General features: G+C 29.9%; 2 protein-coding genes and 1 long non-coding RNA gene across 13 annotated transcripts in view; 2 read left to right on the top strand and 1 right to left on the bottom strand.

Annotated features, from left to right (window-relative positions):
• Nucleotides 1-5,855: 5,855 nt before the first annotated feature.
• Nucleotides 5,856-6,632, top strand: LOC130678450 (uncharacterized). Its single transcript, XM_057485644.1, has 3 exons — nt 5,856-5,999; nt 6,088-6,165; nt 6,232-6,632. The coding sequence occupies exons 1-3, from the start codon at nt 5,867-5,869 to the stop codon at nt 6,630-6,632; spliced, it is 612 nt and encodes a 203-aa protein (XP_057341627.1). The 5' UTR covers nt 5,856-5,866.
• Nucleotides 6,633-6,923: 291 nt separating this feature from the next.
• Nucleotides 6,924-7,676, top strand: LOC130663037 (uncharacterized). The gene is made up of 3 exons (XR_008989150.1): nt 6,924-7,230; nt 7,317-7,394; nt 7,461-7,676. It is a non-coding gene; the product is annotated as an uncharacterized LOC130663037 (long non-coding RNA).
• A 5,111-nt stretch (nt 7,677-12,787) lies between these two features.
• The window catches only part of LOC130663030 (uncharacterized), a 275,606-nt gene continuing 269,059 nt past the window's right edge, over nt 12,788-19,334 (bottom strand). For 10 of the 11 annotated variants that reach the window (XM_057462068.1, XM_057462070.1, XM_057462067.1 and 7 more), the window contains one exon: nt 14,266-16,733. In XM_057462068.1, coding sequence (XP_057318051.1) covers nt 14,276-15,355 — 1,080 coding nt within the window. In that variant the 5' untranslated portion in view covers nt 15,356-16,733 and the 3' untranslated portion in view covers nt 14,266-14,275. Of the gene's footprint in view, nt 13,014-13,393; nt 13,621-14,265; nt 16,734-19,334 lie in introns of those variants that run through there. The other variant, XR_008989144.1, reaches the window with a different exon arrangement.

Genomic DNA, 19,334 nt, shown 5'->3' on the forward strand with positions numbered 1-19,334 from the left:
AGATTACTCAAAAACTGCTGACGCTAAAAAATTTTGAAGTTCTAATCCGAAAAGTAGATACTTGGAGCTACAATTTCCTTTTTTTTTTTTTCTTGTACGACCATTTCTCTCAAAGTTAGAGCCTGTTGAAAACCGCCTAAAAATTTAGAATTTTTTTTTGATCCTTTAATTTTTTCCATTAGTGTATATTAAACAATTTTTTCAATTGTGCTTTAAATATTTATCGATAATAAAATACTATGTTTATTTCAAAATATACTTTAAAAAAAATTAAATTTACTGAACTGAAAATTAACAGAAGTTCGTAATTAAAAACTATTATCGCATTAAATGTAAAATGTAAATTTTAATGTAAATTGATAAAATCAGAATTAGTAAAGTAATAAAAAATTTTTTGATAAATTTAAATAAACACTCACCAACTAGAAACTTTAGAAAAAATGATAAAATAATTTCCATGAAGACTTACTTGAATTCAAAACAATAAAGAAAATATAATTGACATATACTCAATGGAAGTAACCATAATAAAGAATGGATATCTTAATTATTTAAATTAGCGTCGAATACGTATATATACCAAAATTTTTGAAATTATTAAAATTTTTCTTTGTAAATATCGTGACAGCGATTTATTTTTGACATTTATTCATTTATTCTCTCAAGCATATCATGATATAATTCATTTGTCTAAAGCCAACTTCAATATCATTATGATTATAATTCATTTTCGATTACTAATAATTATTAGTAATCGCAAATGAATTAGTTACAATAAATCGCGTCAAATACCATTTTATGATTATTAATAATCTCAGATTCATTAACTTATAGAAAGTGTGTTTGAAATAAATAAAATTGAATAATTATTATTATTTGATATACTCTTTCTGATCTCTAATAGTTTTAATATCGTTTTATGTTCAAGTCTTCAATTCAAAGTTAATCGCGTACTTCACACAGCATTTTTAACATCCCGCTAAAAAATCGGGAAGTTATTAATTTTACTCCATTTTTAGAAAATCGAGTTTTTAACGGATGTTGACGTTTTGAGGTCCTAGGAAGTCTCCCCGAATGTTTCCGCGGTGATGTCCGTATATCTTTATGTATGTGTGTGTATATGTGTGTGTGTGTGTGTGTGTGTGTGTGTGTGTGTGTGTGTGTGTGTGTGTGTGTGTGTGTGTGTGTGTGTGTGTGTGTGTGTGTGTGTGTGGCCGTATGTAAACCTCTTATAACTTTTGAACGGCTCGACCGATTTGATCTCGGTTGGTGCCATCCGAAAGGGCTCGACCAAACTTAGATTTTGAATACAATTTAGACCGATTCGAACCGGTATATTTTGAGAAATCTCAAAAATACTACAAAAAAAAAAAAATTTCTCAAATGTGGTTTTTATAGAATTACTTTTCAACGACTACTGATCAATTCCAAAAACTAATCAGCTCTTAACATCAAGAAACCACGTCGATCGCCGCTAGCCCGGTCACAATCGATTCATTCGTTTGTGAGTTATCGTTGTCGAAAAAAAAACAGAAAAAAATGTTTTTTCGGAATTACATCGAAATTCCTACTTCGATCGATTAAAACTCAAAGACTCTTTATGAGGCCTGAAAAACTGCGTCGAATGCCACCAATCGCGTAAAAATCGGTTAATTCATTCAAAAGTATTTTGGTTTTAGAATTTAAGAAATAATGTTCTATTAAACTTTTACCAGATTTTTGAGCTCGGAGTAAGTACAATTTTGAGCGCTTAAATATAAAATTAACGGGAAGTTGCAGGGATGGCCTTTAGGGCCAACCGTTTTTATATTTTTTTTTTTTATAATGTTACTTTTTTAAACCATTTTAGAATCTTACAATTATGGGTTAATTTTGACCTATAACTATCAGGAGAAAAATGATTAACTAACCAATAGTTTAGACTGAATCGACCTGGTAGGAAATTTGAAATCAAAATATATTTGCCTAACATTATATAGAATAATACTGTAGATGATTTATAGAATATTAGTATTTAATAACTTTCTACTTTTATTCTAATGATTCCTCTGAATTTAATTGACAACTGAATTTGTTATTACAATTTATTCATTTTGACAGTTATTATAGCAACGGTTACCATGGTTATGATAACCATAGTAACGGTAACCATGGTAACAGTAACCATGGCAACGGTAACCGTGGCAATGGTTACCATGGCAACGGTTGTGGGGGAGGGTAGGGTGGGGTTGAGTTCTATAATCGATGGGTGCCACTGATGGTTTCTTAGAGTGGAGAATCGAAATGATATTTTACCCCCCTAAAAAAAAGAGAGAGAGATAAGGAATAGGAAAGAAGGCACGGGAGGGGAGGGGAAAAATGAGAGGGAGGGGAGGGGGTAGCATACGTGATGGTTATCGAAAAATCCATTTTGGCTAGGAATTGCGCAAAATCCCTTCTTATCTCTCGTCGACAGTGAAAAAAGAGTACCTATGCCAAATTTTAAATGAATCGGTCCAATAGTTTCGGAGATCTGGTGATGAGTCAGTGGTATTTCGCTTATATGTATATTAGGGTGGCGCAAAAAAACCGACTATTTTTTTTTTTTCAATCTCGCATGAAAATTTGTTGGTTTACGATGTTTTAAGAAGCCTCTCCACAAATCAGCTCGATAAAAAATTTTTAAGAGGTCGCTCACGAATTTTGAAAATATCGAAAATGATCGAAAGTAGGATTTTTATTAAAAAAATTTTTTTTTTCTCGTGGCAGCAATAGTTTATATTTGTAAAATCATGACTATGCTGAAAATTTCAGCCCAAAATTTAAATATTTAAACGGCGCTCAAGAATTTTGAATGTTTCCGAACGCAGTCTCTTGGACGTTTTTGAGCGACCCTTAAATATTAATAATAAAGCTTCTCGATTTTTTCACCATCAATTTGCATGACAATGAATGGAAATATAACCCGAGAAATAGAAATAATAAGTTATTTACATACTTTTTTATTTTTTAATTCAATTTGTAGGTTTTTTCGCTTATTCAAAACTGACCGAATTTCATTGTTTAAGACTGTTCTGTATATTTTTGGGTATGCAAAAGTTATATTTAAGTGAAATGACTACAATTGAGTTATAAAAACTAATTCAAACTATTAATTACATATTATCAGTTAATATTCGAAATTCTTGAGCGCCGTTTAAATATTTAAATTTTGGGCTGAAATTTTCAGCATAGTCATGATTTTACAAATATAAACTATTGCTGCCACGAGAAAAAAAAAATTTTTTTAATAAAAATCCTACTTTCGATCATTTTCGATATTTTCAAAATCCGTGAGCGACCTCTTAAAAATTTTTTATCGAGCTGATTTGTGGAGAGGCTTCTTAAAACATCGTAAACCAACAAATTTTCATGCGAGATTGAAAAAAAAAAAATAGTCGGTTTTTTTGCGCCACCCTAATGTATATAGATTATTATTTTCACTTTTCTGTTATGTAATGGGTGGAATTTTTTTTTTTTTTTCACTTTCAATCTCATACTTGTTTTAATTAACAGTATTTGACAGGCCATCAGCTGATTCAAATATACTGAAGCAATTGAGAATTCAAAAATTTAGATAAGACTATAGATAATTATTTCAGTTTATTAATCAATAAACAAACTAAAAAAAATTGTTTTTCCAAATTGTTCGTTTAAATTTTTTGTTTTATTAATACATGCTTATAATTCTTCCTTTTGACTATAATGACTGACCTCATAATAAACACTAGATATCAAAATGAACAAGCATAACCTAACATCAATTATAATTATTAATCTGATAATTATATAATTTCATGGCATTCTGTATTTTTAATATTCATATTTTAATAAAATTTGACAATAAATTTAATCGGTTTGATGGCCCTGTGATATTCGATATAGCAAAAAATTTCTGGAATATTTTGATTTTTAGGAGTCAGGCTGATCATATCAACTTGTATTTCTTGAAAATTAAAAAATTTTTTTAATTGGAGAATAAAAATTTTACTTCCACCATTAATATTTCTTTAATTTTAAATTACCATTATTTATTTAATTGAAGAGAAACATTATGAGTTATTTTTATTTGACAGACAACTTTCTTTATGATTATAAATATATATTATATCAATCAATCTATTCAAGCTCATGATTTATTTATGATAATGTGATGGTTTACTTTATTAAGCGTCAGTAACATCGAACCATTGATTACTGTTGATGGTTAATAGAGAAAAAAATATATATATACATGTGTACTTCAGTATCTTCATGAAATGGTTGTTATGAAGCCACGCTCATTATTATACTGGTGTTTAAGAGACCATTTTAGACTTTTGAGGCCTGGCCTCATAAGTTTCTGCGATTAAACATGTTCTGTGAGGCCTACTTTTGCGAAAATCTTATTACTGTATAAGGGTACTTGTGAGGCTTGGCCTCGCAGAGAAAACAAAATATATACGTTCGTACTTCAGTATATATAAATATATATTATATACGTTATTTATTTATATTAAACATCACTTCTGCATCATAGTAGAAAGTAAAATAATAATTGTATTTTTTTAGATTGTTTTGTTATGTCCGCCGCTTAATTTCAATTATTTATCCGGGATTTCTCCCTTTGGTAGCGATAGTAATTTTGGACAAGCGGGTTGGAGGGTGCGGACAACAATAAAGAATACGAGGAAGAAATTATCTTCCTATAATTTATTATTTATAGTGGATCTTTTCGAAAATTAAGAACCCAAACGTCTTCGAAGAGACTGGTGCTCTTGTTTAAGCCAAAAGTATTTTACGAATGATAGAAAAATAGTTCTTTCACCTACCTTTCGATGTCAATTCTTCTAGTGCGGCAGCTATTATCCCTCCAGGACTAAACAGCTCACTCGACCTTCCTGTAGGGTTGGTAGAATGGGTGCGGCTGGGTTGGTAGGATGATATCTTATGTACTACTTTCGAATGAAACCGCAAGGTTGGAGTGAAGAACTTGATCTTTTATTGTATTTTAAATTACAACGTTTTTAACTGAACGTCACTTGTTCACTCTAGTTTTTCACAACTTTTATATAATTTGTATTATAAGATTATTTATCTTATCGGATATTTTAAACAGATTTTTATTTATAAATATGCGTCCTTTTTCACACCCAAAAGGGGTTTTTATGCGCAGAAACCCGGCACAAAGTGAGATCACAAATTCACGTGATTTGTGTCACAATTCACTCGAACCGGATAGATCTTTGAGATCTTTCAATTGCAATTAAGAACTATACTCTACACGATAGTTGACTATCAGCCGAGTATCTAACTCAATTGGCAATTTAATTTATTAATAATGACCGTAAATGAATAAATTAATATCCTACACGAACTTAATCAGCCGGATACCTAGATCGATTTACGATTTATTTAATTTGAATTTTTGGGAAACCGTAACTGATAAAATAATATCCTACACGAAATTAATCAGCCGGATACCTAAATCAGCGACGATTGCTTATTGCCACGTCGGAAGATTTCTGCAATAAGATTACGGGCTATCGACGCCGTTTACGCGGACCAAGAAGTTTAAATAAAACTGAGGCCCTGAGCCATGATGCTCAGGCTTTTTATAAACTTTGCTTTGACAATTGATGGGGAATTTTTAAATATCGTCATTGGTGGAAGGTGACGACAGTTTATTGTTTATTCGTTAAACTTATTGCAGTTCTCTTCCCACTGTTCTTTGCCGCATAAAAAGGTGAAAAAGCTGACGCTGCGTTTTCGCGCGCTTTTCAAAGAGGAGCTCAGAAATAATTATTTCAAATAATTATTAAAAATAAAAAAAAATTATTTGGGCATAACATTTTTAAATGACGAAAAAATGTTTGCTTTAATAGTCGCTTCTGATGGATATTATGTAAGACCAAAAAATGATCTTATAAAAAGAAAAAAATACCATTATACTTTAAAAAGTAGTGGAAAAAAAGTCAAAGCCCACGTTGTATTTTACAACAGTAAGTCATCAGATAATTTGTCTTATATTTAATGAATTGATAGAAAATTTTAATTGACTGCTTTTTTTTGACAACTTTTCTTTCTTAGATGACTTAGCATTGCTTCTAAAATTAAGCAATAATTTAATCAATCCTCCCGCATTCAATTTACGTCGGCTACTTGATGGTAAGTATTATTTTTCTGAATATTTAAATTTATGTAAGGTTATTGAATTTATCATAACTTTTTTAGCACATGAAATCCCAAAAAGTCCAGAGCCATCAACTTATTTTCACTCTCACAATAATGAGCCAAGTAATTTAGTTGGTCCAAGTATTAATTGTGATAACATAGATTGTCAGCAATCTACACAGATTAAAATAATTAATCAAGACTGTGCTAGCGACACAGATCATGTATTAAATTCTAGTAACTGGCATGATCAAATAACAGATATTCGTAAATATGCAAGCTGTCCTGATATATTCTCCGAATGCAAAAAGTCATTCAGTTTACCATTCATTGTTAATGATGACTTATTGGACCTGAATAACCTTCACCAGCTCGTACCTTTATCACAGACAGAAAACAACGAAACCATCAAAGGAGTAAAAGATGACAGTTTATTTTACAACCGTGAGTGTGTCGGATAAGTTGCATGATTTTAAAAGTTGATAATAAATCATGAATTTTATTATTTTCTTTTCTAACAACTTTTTTTCAGATGACTTGGTGGTGCTTAGAAATGTGAACAATACTTTAAGCTATCCATCTACAGTAAATTTATATAAGCAACTGGATAGTGAGTTTCATTTTCCCGATATTCAAAATCCTTGTAAAGTTTTTTAATTTTTTATGGCTTTTTCAGCACATGAAATGCAAAAATGTTCAGAGCCATCAAATTACTTTCACTCTCACAATAATGAGTCAAGTAATTTAGTTGGTCCCAGTATTAATTGTGATAACATAGATTGTCAGCAATCTACACAGATCGAAATAATTAATCAAGACTGTGCTAGCGACACAGATCATGCATTAAATTCTAGTAATTGGCATGATCAAATAACAGATATTCGTAAATATGCAAGCTGCCCTGATATATTCTCCCAATGTAAAGAGTCATTCGGTTTATTATTCATTGTTCATGATGACTTATTAGACCTGAATAACCTCCAACAGCTGGTACCTTTATCACAGACAAAAAGAACGAAACCATCAAAGGAGCGAAAGATGACATTTTATTGGACAACTGTGAGTGTGTCGGATAAGTTGCATGATTTTAAAAGTTGATAATAAATCATGAATTTTATTTTTTTTTTCTAATAACTATTTTTCAGATGACTTGGTGGTGCTTAGGAATGTAAACAATACTTTAAGTTATCCGTCCACAGTAAATTTATATCAGCAACTGGATAGTAAGTTTCATTTTCCCAATATTCAAAATCTTTGTAAAGTTTTAAAATTTGTTATCATTTTTTCAGCACATGAAATACCAAAAAATTCAGAACCATCAACTAATTTTCACTCTCTTAATGATGAGCCAAGTAATTTATCTGGTTTAAATAGTAATTGTGATGAGACAGACTGTCAGCAATCTGGACAGTTTAGAATAATTGATCAAGAGTGTGCTAACAGCGACACTGATTATGTATTAACTTTCAGTAATTGGTATGACGAAATAACAAAAATCCGTAAATTTGCCAGCTGTCTTGATATGTTCTCTCAATGTAAAGAGTCATTCGGCTTATTATCACTGGATGACGATGATTTGTTGGATCGAAATGAACTTAGTCAGCTCATAACTGTACCACGAACAGATATTAATGATCATTCCGTCAATGAGATAGAACCAAATTTATCAGGATAGAATGATCCCCAAAAATTTATTGAAAATACGAATGAAAAAACGAAAAAAAGGTCGGATATAAAAATTTTAAAAGTTGAAAATGTTAATTCAGGTAAGTTATTTACTTTTATAGTTTAAATATTTAATAAAATGGTACAACTGTAGTCATGGACAATTATTTTAGTAGGATTGAATATTGGTTCAACAAATGTCCCAAGAAAAGCAGATAAAACTAATGATGCATCATTCACAAAAGATGGTAAAGTATCTAATTTATGTTATTAATTATTAAATTTTATGTTGAATTCATGGGAGACCATATTAATGTATTCTCCTAATAACTCGATGCAGTAGAATTTTTCAATATGATTTAGCAATTAACTGAATGAAACTACAATATCTAATCAAAAAAATATATATGAAATAATCAAAATTAGTAAAATTTTAAACTTTTTAGAACAACTGCAATTAGTTAAAAACTGAGAGTGAAAAAAAATTTTAATTTAAATTAGTTGAATTTTCAATTTTACTCTTAAATTTTTCATTTCACTCATAATTATTTAATCATTGTCATTAAATAATTGAACAAATGTTATTATAAATATTATTATTGAAGTAAGTTAAAAATATCCATAAAATTATTTTAAGTTTTCAATCATTTGTACATAAAATATTCTTGATTATTATTGCATTATTTATATATCATAGTTTCATTCATAATCAAAAAATTTAGAAAAAAAGTGGAAAATACTGTTTTATTACATTATGATAGGACCATACTTCTTTCTCTATACACTTGAATATTCATTCATTATCTGTGACTGCTTAAGGGGGGGGGGGGGTAGGGTTTTAAAATTATTTTTTTTTTATTATTTTTCTGAATGAACAATATGTCGAGAATATTGTGTACAAATTTTAAATCAATCCGAGTACAACAAACGGAGTTACAGCGTTTCAAATGACCGGCCGGTATACCTGATTTTTATACCTGCCCGACCTGCCCCTATATACCCCTAGTAGAAATCAGCTGCAATTTTTTTTGTTCTTCCGAATCCCTTTCTCCGGCTGTGTGTCTTTCGAAGGATGTAAACTGATGACTCAATATAAGTATAAAAATTCATATTCTTTGATTGATAGTTTATTTCAAATTTTCACGAATAAAAAACTTTAAATGGATTTTCTCGAAAACGTTCCCGAGTCGAAAAATTCACCCTCATTTCAACCTCAAAAACTTCACAGAACATTAACTGAACCTCCATAACCGCGTTGAAACCTCAAATGAACCTGCATAACTTGCCTGAGTTGAATATTGAACCTAATTTCAACCTCAATAACTTTATCGAACCTCAATTGAACTTCTATAACCTTATCATTTTAATCTCGTTTTATTTTTTATAAATTCCGAGTTGAGAATCTCACCCGCTTTCCAACCTCAAGAACTTCATAGATCTGCTGTAACTGCTTTCAACCTCAAACAAACTTCTATAGCCTCATCATATCTTAATCTTGTTTTATTTTTCATACATTTCTCAACATCATTCCAACCTGAATAACCTCACTACAATAATTCGTATTATTATTATTATCAGTATTATTATTATTGAAACTAATAGGTTTTATGCGATAATATATATATATAGGTAAAGGCGAAGAAATTAGTGCCCCAAGTCACCACATGTGGTGCATTGGTTTCCGGTGTTTACGACATAAAGACGTAAAATAAAATATGGTTGAAAGTGACGCCTAATGAATATTTTTTAATTGCTACTGATTCGTAATTAATAAAAATAATATTGTGCAAAATATCCAAAACAACTCCTCCCTTTGCGTTAATTGGTGAATTGATTATGGAGAGACAGAAATTATTTTTACCTCGAGGTTACCTAAAACGAAACAAAAAGTGGACGCTGCTTACAATTTAAAAATGAGAAAAAAAAGAAAAAAATATCAGTATTAAAAGGAGAATCCGAGTTTTAACCTTAAACTGTAAGTAATTTATCAATTTCACAATATACTGTCTAAGAAATTAGTATTATCAAATATATAAAAAATAAAAATTATGTTTGCAATAAAATTAAATTTTTGAGGTTAGAATCAAGTTTTGTATTCTCGAATATTCTCGATCTTTTGATTTGAAGTTACTAACAGCTAATCAGAGTATATGTTTTTAATTTGAAAAAAGCATTTGAAATTCACCGTTAATATTTTATATACACTGGTCACAGAAATTAAGGGATAGAAAAAAAATCCGAAATTTTTAGGTGATTTTCAACATGCTGTAACTCGGTGAAAAATGGTCGTATAAAAAAACTAAAGAAAGCAAATTGTAGCCTCAAGTTTCTAGTTTTCAGATCTGGACCTCAAAATTTTTTATCATGTACGGTTCCGGAGTAATCATAAAAAAACCAACGAAAAAAAAATTTTCAAAATTTTTGCTGGTCTTTCAATACCTCTATGGGCGACAATAAATTTTTTTGAATAATCCGACTGTCTGACTTTTCTCGGAAATTTTATGCCCTTTAATTTGGTGGCCTTAAAAAGTCTCTACGACGATTTGGCGCCGAGTTATCATTGATCAAAGCAAAAAAGTCCATTTTGGCTTTGATAATCAATAACTCCGGATTTATTGGTCGTACAGAGAATGGAAGCAGGGTTTTGAAAACTGGAAAACATTCTCTATAAGGCAAAATTAGTGGCATTTGATAGAAAAATTTTTTTTAGAGCGATATTGTTTGGTAAAAAACAGGTCAAAATTCACAAATTTAAGGATATTCGGAAATCTTGCTATAACTTTGGATATAACGGATGAACTAAGGATATCTTCGACTTTTTTTCAACCTCAAAGTGTCCTGAAAAAACCCTGAAAATATCAAATCGCAGCGATTTTTCTTTCTTAGAGCCTCGAAGCTTTAAATTTATCGATTTTGTCAAAAATCACCATAATTGGTAGTTTCTCCGTTTTTGTTCATTTTTTCGATTTGAAAATGTTTTTTTTATCGATAATCTTCATTTCTTTGATCAAAAAGATCGATTATCGAAAAAAATTGAAAAAAAAATTTTGAAAAAAAATTTTTTTTTAAAAATTTTTTTTTTTTGTTCTATCCGCAATGATTTATCATTTTAATAAAAAATTCCTCAAATTTTTTTTACCGCTGTAACTGCATCTGCTTTAAATGTCAACTTAACAAACATACGCTTTAGGTAACTTTAATGCCGGCGGTAAAAAAATTTTAGAAATTTTTTTTGACAGTAATAAATCATTGCAGATACAACAAAAAAAAAAAATTTGAAAAAAAAAAAAATTATGAAAAAAAAAAATTTTTTTTCAAAATTTTTTTTTTTTCAATTTTTTTTGATAATCGATCTTTTTGATCAAAGAAATGAAGATTATCGGTAAAAAAAAACCATTTTCAAATCGAAAAAATGAACAAAAACCGAGAAACTACCAATTATGGTGATTTTTGACAAAATCGATAAATTTAAAGCTTCGGGGCACTAAGAAAGAAAAATAGCAGCGATTTGAAATTTTCAGGGTTTTTTCAGGACACTTTGAGGTTGAAAAAAAGTCGAAGATATCCTTTGTTCATCCGTTATATCCAAAGTTATAGCAAGATTTCCGAATATCCTTAAATTTGTGAATTTTGACCTGTTTTTTACCAAACAATATCGCTTTAAAAAAAATTTTTCTATCAAGTGCCACTAATTTTGCCTTATAGAGAATGTTTTCCAGTTTTCAAAACCCTGCTTCTATTCTCTGTACGACCAATACATCCGGAGTTATTGATTATCAAAGCCAAAATGGACTTTTTTGCTTTGATCAATGATAACTCGGCGCCAAATCGTCGTAGAGACTTTTTAAGGCCACCAAATTAAAGGGCATAAAATTTCCGAGAAACGTCAGACAGTCGGATTATTCAAAAAAATTTATTGTTGCCCATAGAGGTATTGAAAGACCAGCAAAAATTTTGAAAATTTTTTTTTCGTTGGTTTTCTTATGATTACTCCGGAACCGTACATGATAAAAAATTTTGATGTCCAGATCTGAAAACTAGAAACTTGAGGCTACAATTTGCTTTTTTTAGTTTTTTTATACGACCATTTTTCACCGAGTTACAACATGTTGAAAATCACCTAAAAATTTCGGATTTTTTTTCTATCCCTTAATTTCTGTGACCAGTGTATTTCAACCTCAACTCAACCTCCTACCTACAGAAAGAGAAATAAATGTACCATGGAGGTTGTAATGAGGGTGAAAATTACATTTGATGAGTTCAGATTTAAACTTCATTTCAACCGCCTAAACCTCACAACTAGTGAGGTTTAGGCGGTTGAAATGAGGGTGGATTTTTCGACTCGGGTTATTTTTAAAGTCCGTGAACATCACAACTCAAAATGTACTGAACCGATCCTTTTGAAAATTTGAACATTACTTCTTTACATAAATCAACAGGTAACCACGAAGAGTTTTTTTTTGTTTTTCATTTTTTTCGATTTTTTAATAACAAATTAACCGCGATTTTTTTTTAGCTAAAATCGCGTTTTTCACTTCCAAGTGCTTTAAAAAATCGAAAAAAAAAAAAAAAAACTCTTCGTCGTTACCTCGAGAAATACATCAACTTTAAAATGCATATCAATTTTTTCTTTTCCGATGATCCGGTAACGAGTTATGATGTTCACCGCAAAACGACTTTTTTTCGAGGCGCCTCCGGAGATTCAACGTCACCGGCTTATTAATCAATATTTTTTGTTGAAAATTTTTTCTGATATTCTTTAAACGTTGTACAATAATGTGTGATCAAGTTTAATGAAATTATATTACTCATCTCGCCGAGAAAAAATCACAAAAATATGGTTTTTTCCACCCTTAAAACCCTACCCCCCCCCCCTCTTAACAGAAATATAATAAATATTCGAGTGAAAATATTACCATTAAGAATTTCAAGCTTACGATTGACCTGCGCATTTGTGCTCTCGTTAACTCCACGACTTCCTGAAGTTATTACTTCTGTTTTGTTTTTATTAGACTTAACATTATTTATAATTTCATTCACACTAGATAAAGTCTTATCTATTTCTGTGTTTAAATCAATGTCATTACCGAAACTTTGCTCCGAATCACTGCTTCTCCTGTCTAAATTACTAATGCTTTTTGATAAGGAGTTTTTGGTAAACCTTGGCAATGGAGGAACTAAAAAATAGAATTAAAACATTTCTATTAAATATTCATAAAAATCAATACATACTATGTATATATGTGTATATATATAATTATTCGAGTATTAAACTAATTTAAAATTTTATTATTTAATGGATAATAAATCATAGACATCTTCAGGATATGCTAATAGAAATATATATAGTAAAATATTTTCCAGATGAATTTAATGAATTATTTAATTTCTGAACAGAATTTAAAATATACATATATAAATCAATGATGCAACGTTCAATAATTAACTCGGAGGCTAGCAAAATCCTGACATTTTTTTTTTTTTTAGTGGAAAATTAAAAAAACTATATACGTAGTTACCTGCTGATTTCAATACCATGAATAATTCTAATATTTACCTTAATATCTCAAAATTTGTACTGCGTGAATAGGCCAGTCCTCAGGTGGTGTTATTCGGTTCTTCATCTTCTGCAAGATACTTTTCACCCGTGGCCCTGGCCACCAACATGCGATCTTATCTTTATACCGATCGTCATTTAAAAGCCAATTTGAAGGTACTTCTGAGTACGACATTGCTTCGATAAAATAAACCACAGCGGAATCTTTTTTCGTCTTTATTTGGGTACTAAAAAATAAAAATAATAAATTAATGGTTCTAAAAGAATACCCGGGAAAAAATAAAATATATCTACGTAGATCTTCCTAGATCTCCGATGATGTAATTTTTGGCGCATTGATATCTACTTTGATCTGTGTAGATCTCCGTACGTCTCTGTCGATAAAATAAACCTTTTTAATCTAGAGATCAATTGAGATCTGTGAAGATCAATCTTCGCGTATGCAAATCACAAAAGATTTACGGAGATCTCCACATATTCGGTAACAAAGAAATCACATTTACCGACAAAGGAAAGCGAATGTAGCATATATCTCAGGAGATATTAAGAGATCTCCGAAGTTTATTTAGTCTATTTGACTTACAGATCATCGTTGATGTACGTAAATCACCATAGATTTGTGAAGATATAAAAATACTTTGCTAATAAAAAATTCATGTAATTATTATTTTTATTATTGTAGTTTCAGCATGTTTATAAATAAATATTGTAGTTAGGTATTTTGATGTTGGAATTAAAAATAAAAATAAAGAAAATAAATGAATAAAATAAATATTTGAAACCATTTATCATATATTTGATACAGAAATTTTAACAAAACACAAGATGTAATTTATCTACTAATAAATAATTGTAGAGTATTTTTAGCGTACAGTATGAAGATTAATTGATTTTCTTTAACAAATATGGACGTTTGCATACAAAATTTCTAACTTTTATTAAATGACAAATAAAATTAATTTCCGTCAACTTAATTAAAATATCTCTATTCTCTTCCTGAACTGGTAAAATATGTGATACTACTGTGTTTGTTTCTTCATGAATAAACATTTTATTATGTAGAACTGTGAACAAAGCTAATACCAATGTTAAATCATTACCATTTTTGAGGTAATATTTGATATTTCCATAATAAACTCCATAATTTGTCTGAATTTCCACTGCAAAACTATTAGTTTTCACATCTTTATAAATTAAAGACGTATAAATTTCGTTGTTTATTTCAGATCGCTGAAAAATAGTTAAGTTTTCTACATGTAAACCTTTTGACATAAGAAATAACTTTTCACCAGCAATTATAGGATCATCTGATTTTATTTCGTTGAGAAATTTGTTATTTCCGGCAGTATTCAAAGAATCATTAGAAAGCTCACATTGTTTTTTCAAATTTTGTACAGCTTGTGCTAGTCTCAAATTATTTACCATTTCAATACCTAACTGTTTAGTGCCATGTACACAATTAGCCAAGAAATTATTATAATTTTCAAAACAAAACGCTGACGAAGCGTCCAAAGGGCCCCATCGCATTACACACAACACCAGATGTAGCAGTTGATGAACATTGTATGAGTAGGCTTCATCAGTGTACAGAGTTCCAATATCCCTGACAAATAATTTCAGGAGAATTTCTGTAATTGATAAGTCAGGAAAAATAGTGATTGGTTGTTTTAATAAATTAAAGATTGAGATAACCAATAGTAACCAATGTTGGAAGTATACTTTTGGTAAAATATCAATTAAAACTGGCACTGAATAAAATAAAAGAAAATTGTAAAACTCCGAAGCTTTATAGCGTGCATATTCCGTGATTGTTCGAGGCATCCGGTTAAAAAATTGAGGAGGTCGAATATTAAGTAGAATAGCGTCAATATCATTAACTTTATTTTTGATGCTGCATTTACCACCAGAATTCATCCAAAGAGATAAAAACTGTTTTACGACCCCAAGGAGAACGGAATGCATGTATTCAGGTACCACGCATGTTCCCAAATCAAGAAAAGGAAGAGATGAAATGACAGATTCTCCTTTAACACCATTTACGTAAGCGCATTTTTTTTCAATGCTTCTTCGGCCTGTTTTTTCATTCTTATTCCTGATCTAAGGAGAGATAATTCATTTTGAAATTGATAGATTAGTTTTTTTCTTTTTCCTTTTGCTGATTTAATACTTGTAGATTCAATTTCGCAAATATTGCAACCAAATTTACCATTAAAGTTAATCATATTAAGCAGCTGTGCTCTTGCAGGTGCATCTGCAATAAACAATGGTGCAATTATTTTTGAATTACAGGTTTTTTTAGTTACAGGATTAATCCATGAAACGCCCTTCTTAAAACATTCTTCGAGTTTATCACAGAACGGCTTGAGAAATGTATTCATGGACGGTTTGTGAAGCGTATCATACCAGATGCCCAATATAATTATAAAAGAGTCTCGGAGATGTTCAGGAATTTCAGCAATTTTAAACATTAATGGCCAGCAATGACTTTTGGAACTTTTGGATAAGGAAATGCCATCAGTGTTTAAAATTAAAGTCAAATCAAATTGCTGTCTGTTGTTTCTAGCATTTACCCGTCGATATTCAGATCCATCAGTAATATCTTGAATGGTGTTTTCTTTAAAAGGAGTAACATGTAATTTCTCCGCAAGGTTTCTTTTCTCAAACAAAAATTTTATTTGATCAATGACATCGAGCTCTATGAAGAAATTAGTACCTTTTTCACTGAGGCATGATGAACAAACTTTCAACTTCGGATTTAATACATAATAACATAAACATTCCTTACAGTAAAAAAATTTTTGTATGTCACAAGGTGGTATGAGTTCATTGACAACTTGAAGTAATTGAAATTCAGTTTTTGGCAAATTATTTTCAGGTAAAAAATGCTGAAATAAAGTTAACAAATCTTTTAAAGCGGCCCTTGAAAGCCGATGTTTTATGTAAAACGTCATGATGCTATACTTCGAGGAATGGAAATATTACTATCATGATATAGCGAAATATTCATAACTTCTTGAAACAGATTATCAGCAGTTATTACAGTACTTTTATCTTCACTTTCTTCAAGTATTGTTTCAGGTAGTGAATCACTCGTATCCTCTTGAACAGTATAATAAACGAAGTTTTGATTTTCTTCAGTATTCGATGACTCGAAATTTCCTTCCCACACAATTTCACTTTCTTCGTGACTTTCATTACTTTCACTCGTTGCGTCTTTACTGCAAATATTACTTGGAGAGTAAAAGAATACGTCTTCAGAAGAAATCGAACCCGCAATTGCATCTAGATTTGCTGCTACTCCAAGATTTCTCGCCCATCGCCGTAACGTACTTTGAGGAATCTGTAAATCAAATAAGATATTAAGTTGAAAACAAATCTTAAAATTATTGGACAAAATTGAATTGTTGTACAAAATATTTGAAAAATAATATTCAGTAAACTTGGTAATGCAAAATAAAAACTGTATGTTCATGATTTATAGAAAAAAGAATTATTTTATTGATAAGAAAATATAAAATATATCACTATTTCAATAAATATTTGTAATTTACAATAATGAACAAAAATATAATACAGAAATTGCATGAGAAATAGAATAAGAGAATGAAAGTAAATCATTAATATTGATTATAAAACTTGATGAAATTTTTTACCTGTGCTTGAGCATTATTCTTCCAAATTTTATATTTTTTCCGTGTCACTTGAGGATTTTGATCATTTTTCCTTTTTTCTGTCAATGACATGATGGTTGAACTCCAAACTAATGTTATAATAACACAGCAGTGATTCGAACAATTAATTGATGTTTGTTTTAATCAGTATTAATGAAATTCTGCGTATAAAAATGATTTGAAAATAGAAATTTTTGTTAGATGATGCAACAATATCCATTTACTTTTTTCTTGATGAAATTTTGTAAAAAAATTTTTACCAATAAAATAGGTTATATTGATGCTGTTACGTATATATATTTTATGTTGTACATATACAATGCATCAACTCTACATGCTCCATTGATAATGTCACTGTCTATACATTTATAATCTCGATCGATAGTATAGCAGTATCGATACTTAAATATATAAACTTATATTTATATATATGATATATATTTTTACATTTCATATATTTATAAGCTTCAGATGAATATTTTCTTTTAATTTGTCAATATTAATTAAGAACTATAAAATGTATTTATTGAAATGTTTAGAAAAGAAATCATTACATATCGTCTCAAACGATAAGGATTATTGTGATCATACTAAAATAAAAAAAAATGATGAAGTGACTTTTTTAGTGAACAATAAGACAACGAATGGCATTATTATTATGATATCAGGTAAGCGTCAATAATTATTGTTGGAACCGTTTGCAATTTGTTATTTAAATTATTTTTTTAATTACACTCAGATAATTATGAACAATTGAAACGTAAAAAAGCAGTGATATTGAAATTTGAAGGGAAAAAAAATGAAGCTGCCAGCCAAAATGTAACAGAAGGTAAAAGGCTAATAAAGCCTAAAAAATTTTCATCTTTTATTACTGGCTTTGGATCGGGTAACACAAAAAAAGTAAGAATAATGAATTTCATTTTTTTATAATGTTTATGAATTTCAAAGATACACAAATACGTAACTTTTTATATTGCAAAATTGTAGGCCAGTAAAGACCAAAAAGTTTCACTTAAGAGAAATGGTACTATTCGTTCGGTCATTAAAAACAAAGACGCTGCAAAAAAGCCGAAAATAACAAAAAAAGAAAATTACAGTGAAATTGAAATGATGCAGGTAATTTAAAGTAAACTTTTCAATAATGGAATTACGATCATTTAATTATTGATTTTATCAGTGACATATCCACAACTTACTTATTTTATTTCCATATTGTTAATCCAATTTTCACAACTAATTAATTTTTACAATTTTTCAGAAGTGTGACTCTGACCGACAGAACGATTTGAACTACTTGAAGCAAATTCAGAACACAATGTTAGCTGGCAAAAATTTTAATTTTCATTCATCCGCCGGGAATCATAATAACATGATTACTGAGAAAAATCATACCGTCGTCGCTGATACAAAATCAGATGACACAGACAGCGTCAGTACTACGATCCCAAGACAGATGAACAGAACAAGAATAATAATGTGAACCGCGAGCATAATAGATCATATGAAAATTTAGACCGTGATAAATTCGAAGATGAAGATGAAGAACACGATGTAGAACATGACGGAGAAGAAGGCGGAGGACGAGACGTACAACAAGACGAAAAACAAGACAAAGAACAAGACGGAGAAGAAGACAGAGAGCAAAGCCTTCTAGACGCCGCGATACTTCAAATTCCAGATGACCACGACCCGTTGCCAGAAGCACGGTTTCCTCTTCAGCTTTTTGGAAAAGATTGTGGGAAGCAGGTAGAAATCCATCTTTGTTATAAATGTAATTGTTCACAATTTTGCTAATTCAAATTTCACTTTTAAATTATACATAATTACTGTTTCAGATGATATGTTTAAGCAAGACCTATGAAATCTATTGTATCGCTGACTTGTATCTCAGAACGATAGCTTCCACTAAAACAGTCACGGGACTCGCGCGCAGATTGATGGATGGCATTTTTAATCCTCGAAATATTTTGAACTGTACATTAACAGGACAAGCTCCTCGAGCTCAGGGAAGAGAGCGTCAACAACAGCGGTATGATTGTTTAGACCCTGCTGCCATTGAAATAATCATAAGTTAGTATTACATCTCCAATAATAATACACCTGAGAACAAAATTTCCTTTTATAGACATTGTATTTACTTCTTGTAAAGGATTATGCTGATAAAAATTTCAACTTTCACGGTTTTGTTTTAAGATTATTTCATTTTAATAATAATAATAATAATAATAATAATAATAATAATAATAATAATAATAATAATAATAATAAGT

Source organism: Microplitis mediator, chromosome 2 (assembly GCF_029852145.1).
Source record: "Microplitis mediator isolate UGA2020A chromosome 2, iyMicMedi2.1, whole genome shotgun sequence".
Lineage (NCBI taxonomy): Eukaryota > Metazoa > Arthropoda > Insecta > Hymenoptera > Braconidae > Microplitis > Microplitis mediator.